The 19,720-nt window shown below is 42.7% G+C and overlaps 1 protein-coding gene across 7 annotated transcripts in view; it reads right to left on the bottom strand.

Annotated features, from left to right (window-relative positions):
• The window catches only part of LOC147133745 (tripartite motif-containing protein 3-like), a 28,700-nt gene that overhangs the window by 8,615 nt on the left and 365 nt on the right, over window positions 1-19,720 (bottom strand). For 6 of the 7 annotated variants that reach the window (XM_086057114.1, XM_086057115.1, XM_086057110.1 and 3 more), the window contains exons 2-9: window positions 18,497-18,757; window positions 14,192-14,372; window positions 12,791-12,920; window positions 11,586-11,696; window positions 10,779-10,930; window positions 10,008-10,290; window positions 9,629-9,727; window positions 9,388-9,540 (exon numbers count right to left, since the gene is read on the bottom strand). In XM_086057114.1, coding sequence (XP_085913240.1) covers window positions 9,388-9,540; window positions 9,629-9,727; window positions 10,008-10,290; window positions 10,779-10,930; window positions 11,586-11,696; window positions 12,791-12,920; window positions 14,192-14,328 — 1,065 coding nt within the window. In that variant the 5' untranslated portion in view covers window positions 14,329-14,372; window positions 18,497-18,757. Of the gene's footprint in view, window positions 1-9,387; window positions 9,541-9,628; window positions 9,728-10,007; window positions 10,291-10,778; window positions 10,931-11,585; window positions 11,697-12,790; window positions 12,921-14,191; window positions 14,373-16,209; window positions 16,366-18,496; window positions 18,758-19,720 lie in introns of those variants that run through there. The other variant, XM_086057109.1, reaches the window with a different exon arrangement.

The following is a 19,720-nucleotide window of genomic DNA, read 5'->3' as shown; positions in this document are numbered from 1 at the left end:
TTCAAGGTAGGGTTTCAAACGAGGGTTAGGGTTTCAATTTAGGGTTTCAAATTAGGGTTAGGGTTTCAATGTAGGGTTTCAAACTAGGGTTAGGGTTTCAAGGTAGGGTTTCAAACTAGGGTTAGGGTTTCAAGGTAGGGTTTCAAACTAGGGTTAGGGTTTCAAGGTAGGGTTTCAAACTAGGGTTAGGGTTTCAAGGTAGGGTTTCAAACTAGGGTTAGGGTTTCAATTTAGGTTTTAAAATTAGGGTTAGGGTTTCAAGGTAGGGTTTCAAACTAGGGTTAGGGTTTCAATTTAGGGTTTCAAATTAGGGTTTGGGTTTCAAGGTAGGGTTTCAAACTAGGGTTAGGGTTTCAATTTAGGGTTTAAAATTAGGGTTAGGGTTTCAAGGTAGGGTTTCAAACTAGGGTTAGGGTTTCAATTCAGGGTTTCAAATTAGGGTTAGGGTTTCAAGGTAGGGTTTCAAACTAGGGTTAGGGTTTCAAGGTAGGGTTTCAAACTAGGGTTAGGGTTTCAAGGTAGGGTTTCAAACTAGGGTTAGGGTTTCAAGGTAGGGTTTCAAACTAGGGTTAGGGTTTCAAGGTAGGGTTTCAAACTAGGGTTAGGGTTTCAAGGTAGGGTTTCAAACTAGGGTTAGGGTTTCAAGGTAGGGTTTCAAACTAGGGTTAGGGTTTCAAGGTAGGGTTTCAAACTAGGGTTAGGGTTTCAAGGTAGGGTTTCAAACTAGGGTTAGGGTTTCAAGGTAGGGTTTCAAACTAGGGTTAGGGTTTCAAGGTAGGGTTTCAAACTAGGGTTAGGGTTTCAATTTAGGGTTTCAAATTAGGGTTAGGGTTTCAAGGTAGGGTTTCAAACTAGGGTTAGGGTTTCAAGGTAGGGTTTCAAACTAGGGTTAGGGTTTCAAGGTAGGGTTTCAAACTAGGGTTAGGGTTTCAAGGTAGGGTTTCAAACTAGGGTTAGGGTTTCAAGGTAGGGTTTCAAACTAGGGTTAGGGTTTCAATTTAGGGTTTAAAATTAGGGTTAGGGTTTCAAGGTAGGGTTTCAAACTAGGGTCAGGGTTTCAATTCAGGGTTTCAAATTAGGGTTAGGGTTTCAAGGTAGGGTTTCAAACTAGGGTTAGGGTTTCAAGGTAGGGTTTCAAACTAGGGTTAGGGTTTCAAGGTAGGGTTTCAAACTAGGGTTAGGGTTTCAAGGTAGGGTTTCAAACTAGGGTTAGGGTTTCAAGGTAGGGTTTCAAACTAGGGTTAGGGTTTCAAGGTAGGGTTTCAAACTAGGGTTAGGGTTTCAATTTAGGGTTTCAAATTAGGGTTAGGGTTTCAAGGTAGGGTTTCAAACTAGGGTTAGGGTTTCAATTTAGGGTTTAAAATTAGGGTTAGGGTTTCAAGGTAGGGTTTCAAACTAGGGTTAGGGTTTCAATTTAGGTTTTAAAATTAGGGTTAGGGTTTCAAACTAGGGTTAGGGTTTCAATTTAGGGTTTAAAACTAGGGTTAGGGTTTCAAGGTAGGGTTTCAAACTAGGGTTAGGGTTTCAATTTAGGGTTTAAAATTAGGGTTAGGGTTTCAAGGTAGGGTTTCAAACTAGGGTTAGGGTTTCAAGGTAGGGTTTCAAACTAGGGTTAGGGTTTCAAGGTAGGGTTTGAAACTAGGGTTAGGGTTTGAAGGTAGGGTTTCAAACGAGGGTTAGGGTTTCAATTTAGGGTTTGAAACTAGGGTTAGGGTTTCAAGGTAGGGTTTCAAACGAGGGTTAGGGTTTCAATTTAGGGTTTCAAATTAGGGTTAGGGTTTCAATGTAGGGTTTCAAACTAGGGTTAGGGTTTCAAGGTAGGGTTTCAAACTAGGGTTAGGGTTTCAAGGTAGGGTTTCAAACGAGGGTTAGGGTTTCAATTTAGGGTTTCAAATTAGGGTTAGGGTTTCAAGGTAGGGTTTCAAACTAGGGTTAGGGTTTCAAGGTAGGGTTTCAAACTAGGGTTAGGGTTTCAATTTAGGGTTTCAAATTAGGGTTAGGGTTTCAAGGTAGGGTTTGAAACTAGGGTTAGGGTTTCAAGGTAGGGTTTCAAATTAGGGTTAGGGTTTCAATGTAGGGTTTCAAACTAGGGTTAGGGTTTCAAGGTAGGGTTTCAAACTAGGGTTAGGGTTTCAAGGTAGGGTTTCAAACTAGGGTTAGGGTTTCAAGGTAGGGTTTCAAACTAGGGTTAGGGTTTCAAGGTAGGGTTTCAAACTAGGGTTAGGGTTTCAATTTAGGTTTTAAAATTAGGGTTAGGGTTTCAAGGTAGGGTTTCAAACTAGGGTTAGGGTTTCAATTTAGGGTTTCAAATTAGGGTTAGGGTTTCAAGGTAGGGTTTCAAACTAGGGTTAGGGTTTCAATTTAGGGTTTCAAATTAGGGTTAGGGTTTCAAGGTAGGGTTTCAAACTAGGGTTAGGGTTTCAATTTAGGGTTTAAAATTAGGGTTAGGGTTTCAAGGTAGGGTTTCAAATTAGGGTTAGGGTTTCAAGGTAGGGTTTCAAATTAGGGTTAGGGTTTCAAGTTAGGGTTTCAAACTAGGGTTAGGGTTTCAAGGTAGGGTTTCAAACTAGGGTTAGGGTTTCAAGGTAGGGTTTCAAACTAGGGTTAGGGTTTCAATGTAGGGTTTAAAATTAGGGTTAGGGTTTCAAGGTAGGGTTTCAAACTAGGGTTAGGGTTTCAAGGTAGGGTTTCAAATTAGGGTTAGGGTTTCAAGGTAGGGTTTCAAACTAGGGTTAGGGTTTCAATTTAGGGTTTAAAATTAGGGTTAGGGTTTCAAGGTAGGGTTTCAAACTAGGGTTAGGGTTTCAATTTAGGTTTTAAAATTAGGGTTAGGGTTTCAAGGTAGGGTTTCAAACTAGGGTTAGGGTTTCAATTTAGGGTTTCAAATTAGGGTTAGGGTTTCAAGGTAGGGTTTCAAACTAGGGTTAGGGTTTCAAGGTAGGGTTTCAAACTAGGGTTAGGGTTTCAATTTAGGTTTTAAAATTAGGGTTAGGGTTTCAAGGTAGGGTTTCAAACTAGGGTTAGGGTTTCAATTTAGGGTTTAAAACTAGGGTTAGGGTTTCAAGGTAGGGTTTCAAACTAGGGTTAGGGTTTCAATTTAGGGTTTAAAATTAGGGTTAGGGTTTCAAGGTAGGGTTTCAAACTAGGGTTAGGGTTTCAAGGTAGGGTTTCAAACTAGGGTTAGGGTTTCAAGGTAGGGTTTCAAACTAGGGTTAGGGTTTCAATTTAGGGTTTAAAATTAGGGTTAGGGTTTCAAGGTAGGGTTTCAAACTAGGGTTAGGGTTTCAATTCAGGGTTTCAAATTAGGGTTAGGGTTTCAAGGTAGGGTTTCAAACTAGGGTTAGGGTTTCAAGGTAGGGTTTCAAACTAGGGTTAGGGTTTCAAGGTAGGGTTTCAAACTAGGGTTAGGGTTTCAAGGTAGGGTTTCAAACTAGGGTTAGGGTTTCAAGGTAGGGTTTCAAACTAGGGTTAGGGTTTCAAGGTAGGGTTTCAAACTAGGGTTAGGGTTTCAAGGTAAGGTTTCAAACTAGGGTTAGGGTTTCAATTTAGGTTTTAAAATTAGGGTTAGGGTTTCAAGGTAGGGTTTCAAACTAGGGTTAGGGTTTCAATTTAGGGTTTCAAATTAGGGTTAGGGTTTCAAGGTAGGGTTTCAAACTAGGGTTAGGGTTTCAAGGTAGGGTTTCAAACTAGGGTTAGGGTTTCAAGGTAGGGTTTCAAACTAGGGTTAGGGTTTCAAGGTAGGGTTTCAAACTAGGGTTAGGGTTTCAATGTAGGGTTTAAAATTAGGGTTAGGGTTTCAAGGTAGGGTTTCAAACTAGGGTTAGGGTTTCAAGGTAGGGTTTCAAATTAGGGTTAGGGTTTCAAGGTAGGGTTTCAAACTAGGGTTAGGGTTTCAATTTAGGGTTTAAAATTAGGGTTAGGGTTTCAAGGTAGGGTTTCAAACTAGGGTTAGGGTTTCAATTTAGGTTTTAAAATTAGGGTTAGGGTTTCAAGGTAGGGTTTCAAACTAGGGTTAGGGTTTCAATTTAGGGTTTAAAACTAGGGTTAGGGTTTCAAGGTAGGGTTTCAAACGAGGGTTAGGGTTTCAGGGTAGGGTTTGAAACTAGGGTTAGGGTTTCAAGGTAGGGTTTCAAACGAGGGTTAGGGTTTCAATTTAGGGTTTCAAATTAGGGTTAGGGTTTCAATGTAGGGTTTCAAACTAGGGTTAGGGTTTCAAGGTAGGGTTTCAAACTAGGGTTAGGGTTTCAAGGTAGGGTTTCAAACGAGGGTTAGGGTTTCAAGTTAGGGTTTCAAATTAGGGTTAGGGTTTCAAGGTAGGGTTTCAAACTAGGGTTAGGGTTTCAAGGTAGGGTTTCAAACTAGGGTTAGGGTTTCAATTTAGGGTTTAAAATTAGGGTTAGGGTTTCAAGGTAGGGTTTCAAACTAGGGTTAGGGTTTCAATTCAGGGTTTCAAATTAGGGTTAGGGTTTCAAGGTAGGGTTTCAAACTAGGGTTAGGGTTTCAAGGTAGGGTTTCAAACTAGGGTTAGGGTTTCAAGGTAGGGTTTCAAACTAGGGTTAGGGTTTCAAGGTAGGGTTTCAAACTAGGGTTAGGGTTTCAAGGTAGGGTTTCAAACTAGGGTTAGGTTTTCAATTTAGGGTTTCAAATTAGGGTTAGGGTTTCAAGGTAGGGTTTCAAACTAGGGTTAGGTTTTCAATTTAGGGTTTCAAATTAGGGTTAGGGTTTCAAGGTAGGGTTTCAAACTAGGGTTAGGGTTTCAATTTAGGGTTTAAAATTAGGGTTAGGGTTTCAAGGTAGGGTTTCAAACTAGGGTTAGGGTTTCAATTTAGGTTTTAAAATTAGGGTTAGGGTTTCAAGGTAGGGTTTCAAACTAGGGTTAGGGTTTCAATTTAGGGTTTAAAACTAGGGTTAGGGTTTCAAGGTAGGGTTTCAAACTAGGGTTAGGGTTTCAATTTAGGGTTTAAAATTAGGGTTAGGGTTTCAAGGTAGGGTTTCAAACTAGGGTTAGGGTTTCAATTTAGGTTTTAAAATTAGGGTTAGGGTTTCAAGGTAGGGTTTCAAACTAGGGTTAGGGTTTCAATTTAGGGTTTAAAACTAGGGTTAGGGTTTCAAGGTAGGGTTTCAAACTAGGGTTAGGGTTTCAAGGTAGGGTTTCAAACTAGGGTTAGGGTTTCAAGGTAGGGTTTCAAACTAGGGTTAGGGTTTCAAGGTAGGGTTTGAAACTAGGGTTAGGGTTTCAAGGTAGGGTTTCAAACGAGGGTTAGGGTTTCAATTTAGGGTTTGAAACTAGGGTTAGGGTTTCAAGGTAGGGTTTCAAACGAGGGTTAGGGTTTCAATTTAGGGTTTCAAATTAGGGTTAGGGTTTCAATGTAGGGTTTCAAACTAGGGTTAGGGTTTCAATTTAGGGTTTGAAACTAGGGTTAGGGTTTCAAGGTAGGGTTTCAAACGAGGGTTAGGGTTTCAATTTAGGGTTTCAAATTAGGGTTAGGGTTTCAATGTAGGGTTTCAAACTAGGGTTAGGGTTTCAAGGTAGGGTTTCAAACTAGGGTTAGGGTTTCAAGGTAGGGTTTCAAACTAGGGTTAGGGTTTCAAGGTAGGGTTTCAAACTAGGGTTAGGGTTTCAAGGTAGGGTTTCAAACGAGGGTTAGGGTTTCAAGGTAGGGTTTCAAACTAGGGTTAGGGTTTCAAGGCAGGGTTTCAAACTAGGGTTAGGGTTTCAATTTAGGGTTTAAAACTAGGGTTAGGGTTTCAAGGTAGGGTTTCAAACTAGGGTTAGGGTTTCAAGGTAGGGTTTCAAACTAGGGTTAGGGTTTCAAGGTAGGGTTTCAAACTAGGGTTAGGGTTTCAAGGTAGGGTTTCAAATTAGGGTTAGGGTTTCAAGGTAGGGTTTCAAACTAGGGTTAGGGTTTCAATTTAGGGTTTAAAATTAGGGTTAGGGTTTCAAGGTAGGGTTTCAAACTAGGGTTAGGGTTTCAATTTAGGTTTTAAAATTATGGTTAGGGTTTCAAGGTAGGGTTTCAAACTAGGGTTAGGGTTTCAATTTAGGGTTTAAAACTAGGGTTAGGGTTTCAAGGTAGGGTTTCAAACTAGGGTTAGGGTTTCAATTTAGGGTTTAAAATTAGGGTTAGGGTTTCAAGGTAGGGTTTCAAACTAGGGTTAGGGTTTCAATTTAGGTCTTAAAATTAGGGTTAGGGTTTCAAGGTAGGGTTTCAAACTAGGGTTAGGGTTTCAATTTAGGGTTTAAAACTAGGGTTAGGGTTTCAAGGTAGGGTTTCAAACTAGGGTTAGGGTTTCAATTTAGGGTTTAAAATTAGGGTTAGGGTTTCAAGGTAGGGTTTCAAACTAGGGTTAGGGTTTCAATTTAGGTTTTAAAATTAGGGTTAGGGTTTCAAGGTAGGGTTTCAAACTAGGGTTAGGGTTTCAATTTAGGGTTTAAAACTAGGGTTAGGGTTTCAAGGTAGGGTTTCAAACTAGGGTTAGGGTTTCAGGGTAGGGTTTCAAACTAGGGTTAGGGTTTCGAACTAGGGTTTCAAACTAGGGTTAGGGTTTCAAGGTAGGGTTTCAAACTAGGGTTAGGGTTTCAATTCAGGGTTTCAAATTAGGGTTAGGGTTTCAAGGTAGGGTTTCAAACTAGGGTTAGGGTTTCAATTTAGGGTTTCAAATTAGGGTTAGGGTTTCAAGGTAGGGTTTCAAACTAGGGTTAGGGTTTCAAGGTAGGGTTTCAAACTAGGGTTAGGGTTTCAAGGTAGGGTTTCAAACTAGGGTTAGGGTTTCAAGGTAGGGTTTCAAACTAGGGTTAGGGTTTCAAGGTAGGGTTTCAAACTAGGGTTAGGGTTTCAAGGTAGGGTTTCAAACTAGGGTTAGGGTTTCGAACTAGGGTTTCAAACGAGGGTTAGGGTTTCAATTTAGGGTTTGAAACTAGGGTTAGGGTTTCAAGGTAGGGTTTCAAACGAGGGTTAGGGTTTCAATTTAGGGTTTAAAATTAGGGTTAGGGTTTCAATGTAGGGTTTCAAACAAGGGTTAGGGTTTCAAGGTAGGGTTTCAAACTAGGGTTAGGGTTTCAAGGTAGGGTTTCAAACTAGGGTTAGGGTTTCAAGGTAGGGTTTCAAACTAGGGTTAGGGTTTCAGGGTAGGGTTTCAAACTAGGGTTAGGGTTTCGAACTAGGGTTTCAAACTAGGGTTAGGGTTTCAAGGTAGGGTTTCAAACTAGGGTTAGGGTTTCAATTCAGGGTTTCAAATTAGGGTTAGGGTTTCAAGGTAGGGTTTCAAACTAGGGTTAGGGTTTCAATTTAGGGTTTCAAATTAGGGTTAGGGTTTCAAGGTAGGGTTTCAAACTAGGGTTAGGGTTTCAAGGTAGGGTTTCAAACTAGGGTTAGGGTTTCAAGGTAGGGTTTCAAACTAGGGTTAGGGTTTCAAGGTAGGGTTTCAAACTAGGGTTAGGGTTTCAAGGTAGGGTTTCAAACTAGGGTTAGGGTTTCAAGGTAGGGTTTCAAACTAGGGTTAGGGTTTCGAACTAGGGTTTCAAACGAGGGTTAGGGTTTCAATTTAGGGTTTGAAACTAGGGTTAGGGTTTCAAGGTAGGGTTTCAAACGAGGGTTAGGGTTTCAATTTAGGGTTTCAAATTAGGGTTAGGGTTTCAATGTAGGGTTTCAAACTAGGGTTAGGGTTTCAAGGTAGGGTTTCAAACTAGGGTTAGGGTTTCAAGGTAGGGTTTCAAACTAGGGTTAGGGTTTCAAGGTAGGGTTTCAAACTAGGGTTAGGGTTTCAAGGTAGGGTTTCAAACTAGGGTTAGGGTTTCAAGGTAGGGTTTCAAACTAGGGTTAGGGTTTCAAGGTAGGGTTTCAAACTAGGGTTAGGGTTTCAATTTAGGGTTTAAAACTAGGGTTAGGGTTTCAAGGTAGGGTTTCAAACTAGGGTTAGGGTTTCAAGGTAGGGTTTCAAACTAGGGTTAGGGTTTCAAGGTAGGGTTTCAAACTAGGGTTAGGGTTTCAAGGTAGGGTTTCAAGCTAGGGTTAGGGTTTCAATGTAGGGTTTAAAATTAGGGTTAGGGTTTCAAGGTAGGGTTTCAAACTAGGGTTAGGGTTTCAAGGTAGGGTTTCAAATTAGGGTTAGGGTTTCAAGGTAGGGTTTCAAACTAGGGTTAGGGTTTCAATTTAGGGTTTAAAATTAGGGTTAGGGTTTCAAGGTAGGGTTTCAAACTAGGGTTAGGGTTTCAATTTAGGTTTTAAAATTAGGGTTAGGGTTTCAAGGTAGGGTTTCAAACTAGGGTTAGGGTTTCAATTTAGGGTTTAAAACTAGGGTTAGGGTTTCAAGGTAGGGTTTCAAACTAGGGTTAGGGTTTCAATTTAGGGTTTAAAATTAGGGTTAGGGTTTCAAGGTAGGGTTTCAAACTAGGGTTAGGGTTTCAATTTAGGTTTTAAAATTAGGGTTAGGGTTTCAAGGTAGGGTTTCAAACTAGGGTTAGGGTTTCAATTTAGGGTTTAAAACTAGGGTTAGGGTTTCAAGGTAGGGTTTCAAACTAGGGTTAGGGTTTCAATTTAGGGTTTAAAATTAGGGTTAGGGTTTCAAGGTAGGGTTTCAAACTAGGGTTAGGGTTTCAATTTAGGTTTTAAAATTAGGGTTAGGGTTTCAAGGTAGGGTTTCAAACTAGGGTTAGGGTTTCAATTTAGGGTTTAAAACTAGGGTTAGGGTTTCAAGGTAGGGTTTCAAACTAGGGTTAGGGTTTCAGGGTAGGGTTTCAAACTAGGGTTAGGGTTTCGAACTAGGGTTTCAAACTAGGGTTAGGGTTTCAAGGTAGGGTTTCAAACTAGGGTTAGGGTTTCAATTCAGGGTTTCAAATTAGGGTTAGGGTTTCAAGGTAGGGTTTCAAACTAGGGTTAGGGTTTCAATTTAGGGTTTCAAATTAGGGTTAGGGTTTCAAGGTAGGGTTTCAAACTAGGGTTAGGGTTTCAAGGTAGGGTTTCAAACTAGGGTTAGGGTTTCAAGGTAGGGTTTCAAACTAGGGTTAGGGTTTCAAGGTAGGGTTTCAAACTAGGGTTAGGGTTTCAAGGTAGGGTTTCAAACTAGGGTTAGGGTTTCAAGGTAGGGTTTCAAACTAGGGTTAGGGTTTCGAACTAGGGTTTCAAACTAGGGTTAGGGTTTCAAGGTAGGGTTTCAAACTAGGGTTAGGGTTTCAATTCAGGGTTTCAAATTAGGGTTAGGGTTTCAAGGTAGGGTTTCAAACTAGGATTAAGGTTGGTAAAAGTAGGGTTTTTAAACGAGGGTTGGGGTTTGGAAGTAGGGTTTAAAACTTGGGTGATCAAACATCCCCCCTCCCTTTGCCCAGATGCTCTCTTGTAGTGTTTGACTGGTTCAACGAGTTTGTAGTAAGGTTCGTAATGATCTTACTTTGTCTTTGGTGGTGACGGTGATGGTGTGATGCTGGCCGGTGGCGGCATGGCGTAGACCCTCGCCCGTGGCCACCGAGGTGTGCGCCGCGGCGGACGTGGTCACCAGAACGCCGAGATTCTGGATGGACCGGCGCAGGCCTTCAGTTTCCACCTGAAGGTCAAAACAGGTCAAGTCGGTTAGAGGCTTCATTCCTAAAATCGCCAAGAGCGTACTTCGGCTCGTGTGCCTGGGCGCCTACCTGGCAGTCCAGGTGCGCGTTCTGATGCGGTCTCTCCGGGAAGTCCTGTCTTGCCAGCGCCGTCATGCGCTCGCTCATTTGCTTCTGGACTAGCAGAACCTGAAGACCAGCCAACATCTATTTAGGGAATCGATCCTCCGCTCTTAGAAAAAGGTCCGCTAAAACTAGCAACGAGGGTAACTGCTTTCAGAAACACTGACGGAACGGTTCTTTAAGTAACATGGGTTCTTGATTGTGTACATCATCGCTGTCCTGTGAAAAACACGTACGTCCAAATGGGATTCAAACCACCAAAAATTCCTCGAGCACATCACGCTCATCGTGTTTAAAGTGCTTTGCTGCTATCTTGTGGCATCCATGCGCACTCGCCGGGGCTCACCTCGGTGGCGCTGCCGTGGTCCAGCGCTTGCTCGGTGAAGCTGCAGCTGCTCTGGATGTGATCCCTGCTTTGGAGGAGGGCCGCCAGCTGGGCCTGGAGAACCTTCTGCTTGGCGCCGCAGATGTTCTCCAGGTCGGCCACCAGCGCCGTCTTGCGTTGCTCCAAGGCTCGCTCCAGCTCGTGGAAGGTGCCGCTTATCTCCGCCACCGCCTGGCTCTTGCGCTCGCTCAGCTGGCGCGAGATCTCGCTCACCAGCTCGATGGCCGCCGTGAGCTGCGGCAACCTGCGGGGAGGGGGGCGTCACAGGACACAGTTGATGAAATCCTACATTTAGATATGAGCGGAAATGCCATGTGGCTATACTTCATGTATTTGCTAATTCTATGGTAAAAAAAAAAAAAAAAACTTTTTGTGCTGTTGCTCAAATGAGGAATTTCAATACAAAATAACAAGCATTAAAAAAAAAAAAAAAAAATGTGTTACTTGAGACGGGCCACTACACATTTTAAGTAGTTCAATATGCGAATTACCTGTGATTTAAAATTGAAAAAAGACAGAAAAGGGTTTATTTTTGAGAGAGTCACAACAAGCAATTGGCACCGATTCAGTGGCATGGCCCATATGCTAATCTCCGTTAGCACATCTATAGGTTTTCACATTATATGTTAGCATTAAGCTATTTTGTTTACGGGTCAGTTCAACAGCGAACTTCCACGGCAAATGTCAAATGAAGAGCTTGAAGTAGGATTTGGAAAAGCTGAATTGAGTCACCTGCTGTGGATGGCGTCCAGCTGGGTCTTGAGTGCCGCCTTGTGCTGCTCCACGACGTCGCGCAACGGCACGGTGACGTGTTCGCGGTGCTCGCCTTCCGTGCACTCCAGACACATGGCCGTCTCGCACGACTCGCAGTAGAACTCCATCACCTGCAAGGTGGTGGGCAAAAACGTCATCGGGACCCTGCATGGTTAAGTGCTTATGGACGCCACAACATAGCGGCAAATTACATCAAATTGAAAGGATGCGTAAAGCATCAACACCGCCCTTCTAGCATGTACACAATCATGAACCCATGTTACATAACTGGATTTCAATTATTCATCACGAACAACCCACCTTCAAAAGAGGCTCATTAATAATATTTTTTCGTTTGTGGCATAACTTAAACTTCAAGGTTGACGAAGACATTACTTCCGATTGCCACCAGACGTTGCAAGAGCAATTTTGAAAGCCACCAAAAGGCCAATTTGCAAATGCCAAACTGAGAATACACCACGGCTCAGTTTATTGTCTTCATTTGGTTGCGTTTCTCTTGGCTGATCGGCTCCAGTACGTGCATGTTTTTTTTTTGGTTGTTGTTTTTTTTTTTTGTCCAATCAGGTTTCAGCCTGTTAGTGTTGCTATGTCAATGTCATTTGCCCAGGCCCTTCGCAATGGAACATGTACATTCAAGGACTGTTTCTTCAACCAATTTGATTTCAAAATCATCCAGCGAGCTGTCCTCTGATTGGCTGATCAGAGTGCGCGACCCGCTCACCCCGCCTCCTACTCAATTCCCCCACCCTCAAACCCTCCACCCACCTTCCCCTCGTGGTTGGGGCAGCTGAGCGGTTTCCCCGCCGCCACCGCATTGACCGACTCCAGGACGCTGCAGGCCTCGGGTCTCGAACACTCGGGTTCTCGTTGGAGGACCTTAACGCAAACGAAGCATTTTGCTTTAATTTGACTTTTTAGGGAATCAAGAGAACATTGCAATTTATGTTGCCTCATTAGCAAATCTTATAGTTTGATCCAAACGAATTGTCAAAGTGATTAGCAAGTACCGTATAAGTAAAATAAGCACAGTAGAATTTTTTTTTTAATGCATTTAAATAACTCAATAATTAAAAAAAAGGCATACAATATATAAAAGAATTGTAACAAACATAAAATTAAGTAAATAAAGTACAATAAAATATTAGGAATAAACATTTCATTTAAAAATATACTACAACAATTTGTAAAACCGAGTGGAAAAATAGAATGGAAAAATGAAACATTTTAATAAAATGAAAAGAAAATACTTGAAGATACGCTCAAAGAGCTGCAGAGGAATAAAAATCAAGTTCATAAAAAATGTGTAACAACTTTTATAACTGAATAATTGCAAGGATTTCAAAATTGAATTATGCAAACAACAGTACAAGAACTGCCTGAGTAACAAAAACTAAATTCATTGGAAAAAATGTGCATTAACAAGGTAATTAATTAATGATTTTACAATTTAACAACCATTACAAGAATTGCATGAGAAATTTTGCCGCTGTGCAGAAAAAGAACAAATAATAGGGTAAAATTACAGTTCTTCTATAGATGACATTTTCATGAACTTCAGTAGATTAAAACAGTTGCGTGGTAATAAAACATCCAGGTACTTTTTCAAGCGCTGTCACAGCACATTTAGATGGAAATTGCATCAAATTAAACGCAACATGAAATTCCTCATGAGAGCGTCAACAGGTCTCACTGCTCCAATAACAAACATTTGGTTGACTCAATGTCCTACACTTGCTGCGTGAGTAGTACAAGTGCCCCACAAGGGGGCGCTATTTCACCCTGCCTGCCGCTGCAGGTTGAAACGTCACCAGTTGACGCCTTGGCTCTCTTGGAGTCAACTGCGGGGTCGGGTGTCACTGCCCGAGACCCTCGCATGTCCACCAGCTATTCCAGGAGACAAAGTGACAGGCGCCCCCAAACTGACAACAGCCCCCCCCCCCAAAAAAAAAGGCCGTCGTTGAGTGACAAACCTCCATCAGGTTGGTGATGAAGAAGTTATTCTGCAGAGCGCACACGCCTTTCTCCGGCAGGATGGACGTCTGCCGACACACCGGGCACGACAGCGTCAGAGACTCGGCCGGAATGTAGTTGTGCAGGCAGCTAGACGGACAGGCGGACAGATGGGGAGCTTGCTGAGTAGTGCTGGCCATGGTCGCTCGTGTTTCAGTGGGAGGAAGGGGGGACAAAAATGTGTTCCTGAAAGTAACCTGACAGAAATGCACTGGAACCTCAGTTGGGCCGGGGAGAAACATCGACCACAAAAGTGGGTCGACGGGGTCCGACACTGCGCCTCTTTTGAGCCGAGTTGTGGCTTCTCTGTCAGAACCGGCACTGGTCCTGCATAATCATCATTTAATAACGCTATGTTGCCATCATTAGTTCATATTTGGCAACTTTATCCTGTACGATTGCAATCATGGCAATCAACAGCAATGAAGCGCTAAAAAACAACAATTTAAGAGCCGGTAAAAAAAAGAAAGAAAAAAAAAATCAAGAATGAAGTCACAAATACATAAAGGAAAAACAAAAACAAGTCAAACAAAGCAAAAAATAGTCAAGAACCAAGGTAAAAACTAATAAAGTAAAATCTGGTTTAAAAAAAAAATCTAGAACCAAGTCAAAAAACAGACAGGAAACACTTAAAAAAAAAAAAAAATTTTAAAACACACCAAAAGGTCCAAACTAAGGTAAACCCAGTCACAACCAAGTCAAAAACCGACAATAACTAATAATAATAATACTACGACTAATAATAAGTCGAAACCCGAGTGAAAACAAACTAATAAAAAAACTGTCAAAACCAAGTTGAAGCAAGTCAAGCAATTACTACCAGACCGCACGGCTAGCATAGCACCATGCTAACAGCCGACATCCAAAAATGTGTTCACCTCAGCAAGATGCACGCTCGCACCACATGGCACACGCTCGCTCCGAGGGAGGATTAACGCCGCCCACTCACTTGACACACACAGACACACCACAAACCAAAAAATATGCACTGCAGGAAACATGACCATATTAGGACATGAGCTGTATTCAAGATGTCTACGGGCCAATTTTTCGTTTTTACCTGTGGGCAAAGCATGGCAACAAGGTTTGATAAAGTACAAAAAAAAAAACAAGAAAAAAAAAAGGGTTAAAAAAGAAAGTCAAGGACCATGTCAAAAAATGGTCAAAAAATGTTCATAAACAATTCAAGAACCAGTCAAGAACCTCAATGGAACCACGTTAGAAAACCACTTTAAAAGCATGTCCAAAACCAAGCAACTACAGACTGAGAGCAGTCAAAAAAACAGGTCAAACGATTGAAACATATTGCGACCATTTTAGGAATGTGCATATTATGAATATGCAAAGTCAGTAGGCGTTACCTTTCGCAGAAGGTGTGCAGACAGGGCAACACTTTGGGGTTTCGGTAGCGGTCCAGACAGATGCTGCACACCAAAAACTGCTTGTCGATCTGCCGCACCACCGGACTGGCGGCCCCGCCGGACTCCCGCTTCGCCATGGCCGACGCGCTCACGGGCGCTCACGGCCGGGACCCCTCAAAACCTGAAACAAAAGAGAGGAAAGGTCAAGCCGCGCCGGGAACGCTGGGAAGAAAAATGGACTAATTCCTCGATTAGGGAGAAAAAGTCTTCATTGTTACTGGCGGGCTAATATGCATGAGATCAGCAGGCAGGCCAAAAAAAAGCCAAACAAAGTGGAACACTTTGTCACGGTCAAAGAAAATCAAATATCAAGTCAAATCAGGTCAAAAGCTGAATTGTCCAAAAAACGTAAATAAAAATAAAACAGCAAAGAACCAGGTAAAGAACAGGTAAAAATAATAGTACAAGCACAAGTGAATAACAAGGAAAATAAGCAGTTAAAAAACAAGTACAAGAATAAGTCAATAACTAGTAAAGACCAGGGTGAATAATCAGTTAAAAAATGAAGTCAAGAATAAGCCCCGAAAAAAAGAAAAGAAAAACAAAAAAAAGTCAAAAAGGTCCGAGAACAAAAAAAAGAAACAATTAAAAATTAAAAACAAAAAAAAAAGATCAGGTCAGGAACCAGTGGACAACCAAATCAAGAACCAAGTTAAAAACCAAGTCAAAATTTAAGTTTAGCCCCAATTCAAAAAACAAGTCAGGATCCAAAGCTACCCAAAACCAAGTCAAGAACCAGTCAATTGACATTCCTGCTCTGAGGACATCCTGAGAGACTTTTTGGGCGACAGCATCGAACCCAAAATGTGTGCACATCTGTCACTGCTGGATTTCGCGGCCGCCTGCTGTGACTTGACACACAAGCACGCTGAATGGGACTGACGCAGGCTTGCACTATGCTCATTTAACCGCTCCAAAAAAATATACGTCAAGAACCAGCAAAGAGACAAGTTAAGAATAATCATTAAAAACGGTCAAAACCAGTCCAAAACTAATTCAATCATCACATTTAACCAGTCCAAAAAAACAAGTCAAGATCAAATATAGAGCCCAGCTATGAACTAAAAATCAAGCCAAAAAAACTGCCAATAACCAAGTTAAGGAAGTCAAAAAGGTCCAAAAACAAGTCAGGAAGTAGTCAGATAACATGCCATGTCAACAACAGTCACAATCCGAGTCATCGTCGCAGTGCAACGAGTCGACATTGCTCTAAATTGAGTTGCGTCCCGAACAGGACGCTCGCTAAAAGAGGTTGGCTTGGAGGGAGAACTCGCAAAACAACTCAACTGGTTGCTCCGGCTGCAAACACACAAAACACGATGCTATGCTATGCTATGCTATGCTAGATTATGTTATGTCAAGTATGCTAAAATATGTGCTAAGTGTGTCAAGTTGTCAGATGTCCAAAATGTACCTGCAATACTTTGGACCCCACACAAACGGAGGTTGTGGAATTGGGTTACGGTGCATTCAACACCACTGGGAAATTTCGGAAAAAAAACAACCAAAAAAAACCCTTTGGTTGCTTCAACCCCAAAGCGTTCCAGTGAAGACAAAAAATCGAAATCCTTTTGGTGGGAGGGAGCTGCTAGAGTTGCACAAAGTTGGGCTACATCAGTTTTGCCTCAACTTGGCACAGCAAGGCGCTTTTTCGAGAACGACAGATCACAAATCCCAGTTTTCACAAATGCACCATTTGAGATTTAAGCCATTTGTGAAAAATTTGCCATACGCCCCGCAGCCTACATACAACACACACACACACACACACACACAAAACTGACAGCAGGAAATGGTATGCTACTACTTCCTGCTTCCTACTTCCTGTTTTGGTGCCCGGAGGCCGAAAAACAGATGACTTCGTAATTGTGAGGAAAGTAAACACGTCATCTGACATGAACCGAACCACACGAATGCACGCACACACACGCACGCACAGAGTACACTCGGGTACCTACAGTGAGCAGCGTGAAGTGCGTCATTGGTCGACGTGTCTAGTTGAATCAGTGTCACAAAATCTGAGCACGCATCCCGGGCCTGTTCGCTCGCTGGCACGCCCACAACTTCCTACCCTGCAGACCACTCTCTTACCCCCAGCAACACACACACTACACGCAAGGGAAGCCCCTCCTCTTGTCAAGCGCTCTGATTGGCCGGGAAGCGAGGAAGGGGACTGAGGAGTGGGGTGGGGGTGTGTATATATATATATATATATATATATATATATATATATATATATATATATATATATATATATATATATTAAGCTCAGCTCCAAAAAGCAAGCCAGTGTAAAAAAAAAAAAAAAAAAAAAAGAAGAAGAAGAACAAAAAAAAAGGGGGATCTTTCCCTTTTAATCTGTGCGGATTGATCTGAATCTGCCAGCATCCTTTTCCCCAAATCCTGTCATCATCATCGTCATCATCGTCGTCATCATCATCGGCAGCATCATCGGCAGCATCCTCCTCCTCCTCCTCCTCATCCCGTGACTGGGCGGCGGCGGCGGCGGCTAAGAGGATGAAGAATTGAAGAGACGGCATGTCGCTTTCACATGACCTGCCCCGAAATGATGTTACCACTGCAACTGTAATCTTCTTATCAGCCATCGAAAACAAACAACAACTTTGCTCCCACTCTGCTACGTCGTCACTATTCACTCACACTCCCATTCACTTTATTAGGCGCGCAAGTTTCCCAATCAAACGTTGGGGTCGGACTTGACCGTTGCTCTGCCAAAATGTCCCGCCCGTGCCTAACGTCCTAACCCTACGCCAACTCACTATCGGCCTTACTGGTACGCAGATTTGGACTTTTTGCCTTTGCGCAGGCCATGGCAGTGAGGTTTTGATGAGTGGCCAGAGAAGCTTAATAACGTGGCGTTTGCGACTTGGCAGCTTCTCCGCTTCCTTGCAACCGAGCGTCAGCTGTGCAGCGTTGCGTAACACGACGGGCGGCTACACGTTAGCGACGGAGAGCTTCGTCTTGATGACGTCACCTTCCGGTTAGCTGCCGCACCGCTGGGATATTTAAAGGAACAAATTATTTCAGGGTGGGCAGCTCGACCCTGCGGCATCCCACCGTGCCACCCGACCCCCTCCCCCATCCCCCCGCACACAAGCCTCTCTTCGCTGGCAGTGCGAAGATTACGAGGAAGGCACGGGAATCACGTGCGCATTGCGTAATCGTCGGGTCGAGTGCGTGTTTATTTCCGAGAGAGTGGATGTATTCATCGCCTCGTGCGGGGGGCAATGCAAGTCGGTGAAGGCATGGCAGACGTGTCACCTCTGAAATGATGATGGCGGCGCGGCGTTTACATGGCGTTGCCCTTTCGATCCGGAGGGGGTTCAGACTCTAAATTCAAAGTGGATATACAGAAATGCGTGTTTATTGTGAACAGACATGACAAGATAAGATAGGGTTGACAAACATCTGAACGTGTGATTTTTACCGGTTGTGTTTCCATTGCTCTCAAATGTAGAAACTGGATCAGATCCGGATTAATCTGGCTGTGTTGTTACCATTTAGTATGTGTACGTCTAAGTGAGTTGATGGATCTGATGACGTTTGACGGGGGTACTTTAAATAAGCCAAGGTGTCGAAGCAGAAAGAATCAGCGGACTCGGAGCTAAGTTTTCATTCAAGTTTTACATCAGTGGCATTAAACAACATCTCCGATACTATCGTTTATCCCGAGAGAGCCTGAGAAAAATATATCGCCCTGAAAAATGTCAAGAGTGAAAGGCCTCATTAATATCCTTTAATCTTTGCTTTGGTTTTGGCACAATCTCACCTCCGACGTAAACGAGCAAAACCTGCTGCTTAGTTAGCGCTCTCAAAAGCTCATCTCAAGGTTTTTCAGCAAGCACTTTGAACAGCAACCACAACTGCAACACGTCTGCAATTGTCACAAAACAACACCTCCAAATAAGTCCCATTTAGGCTTGATGTGACTTCACCATGCATGTCCCCCCCAAGCACCCCCAATCGCCCACCACCCCCACCCCCGCCCCGCTCCACATTCCTGCCATGCCAGCTGGACATTCCGCTCTCCACTTGCATGCTGCCAACAACAAACGACAGCCGGAGCCTGAGGTTTCTTTTTGGGACACTCCACCCAGCATGACAACCATTTTACGTCGTCATCAAAACACAAGAAACGCGAGTCCTCATCGGGGGAGGTGATGTCAGGGCAGATTCCTCGCAGCATCACTCGGGCACGCACGAAGGCGCGGACGCGAGACTTACGGGTAGACGGAGGACTTCCGGACACACGTCTCAGCAACGCTCTCTCCTCCTTCTCCTCCGCTGGGGGCCACGGTGGCCCGTCCGACACCACCACCACATTCCCAAGGCGCCAAAAGGAGAACAGGCGTGAGGCAGGCAGTGTGCGTTGCCAGTCAGCGTGTGTCTCTTCAACGAGTTCGTAGAGGGGAAGCCTACCAGCTGATTGGCCGGAGGGGGAATGGGCGGGGATGGGCTGGACCAATGGTGGATGACATGAGCAGACTGGAGGAGCGATAGCAACAAAGAGGTGTACAAACTTAACAAAACAAATATCATAAAATAAAATAAAATAAAGATCATTTAAAAAAAACTAAAAATTCATTACATAATTAAAATATAACATTTTCAAAATGACTAACTACTCATAAAAAAATCTATGAACTAATGCAAAATAGTAAAAAACGAAAATGTAAGGGAAAAAAAGGCTTTAAATAAATTCAAATGCTGCTTAGTAAATAAATAAAAAAAGAGCGTACAGAATTAAAAGTAGGGTCCCAATTTTTAACAGTTGTTGCAAAACTGAGTTGGTGTTTGAAAGTTGGGTTTTAAAAGAGGGTTGGGCTTTTCGAGTAGGGTTTCAAAGGAGATTTAGGGTTTTAAACTAGTGTTATATTAGGGTTTCAAAGTAGGGTTTAAAACTGGTGTTAGGGTTTCAAAGTAGGGTTTTAAAATAATATGAATTGATGCAATATTAAATATGAGTTTCAAAATTTGGGGGGGAATATAAAAGTTTAAAATTAATAATAAATGATTAATAATTGATAACTGATAATTAATAATTGAGTGTGGTATACATACACTGCGACAAGAAAACACACAATGCTTAAAGCAGCACTGGGCAAGAATTCGACCTTAATAAAACATTTTTACAACTCTTTTGATGAAACATTGACTTAGAAGTAGTCGAAGATTTGAACGTCTACGCGCTATTACTGGTGTCATGGCAGAAGCCCCAATCCAAAAGTATTGTCTAAACAAATTTAGATTCATTACCTCATCGCTATTCATCTTTCACACAGCCACTGGAAATAGAAATGTAATTCAGTCTAACTTGCAGGCCAGCGAGAGCTCAGGATTCCACGGTGAATGTGGTTAACTTTTGTCAAAACACTACCTCCTTGGTCCACATAGCGCCGCCATAATCAACAAAAACTGACATATGACACAGTGTTGCTTTAAAAGCTA

This window comes from Filicampus tigris, chromosome 17, assembly GCF_054856515.1.
Source record: "Filicampus tigris isolate MCC_2025a chromosome 17, RoL_Ftig_1.0, whole genome shotgun sequence".
Lineage (NCBI taxonomy): Eukaryota > Metazoa > Chordata > Actinopteri > Syngnathiformes > Syngnathidae > Filicampus > Filicampus tigris.
This window is presented reverse-complemented; position numbering and strand designations above follow the sequence as displayed.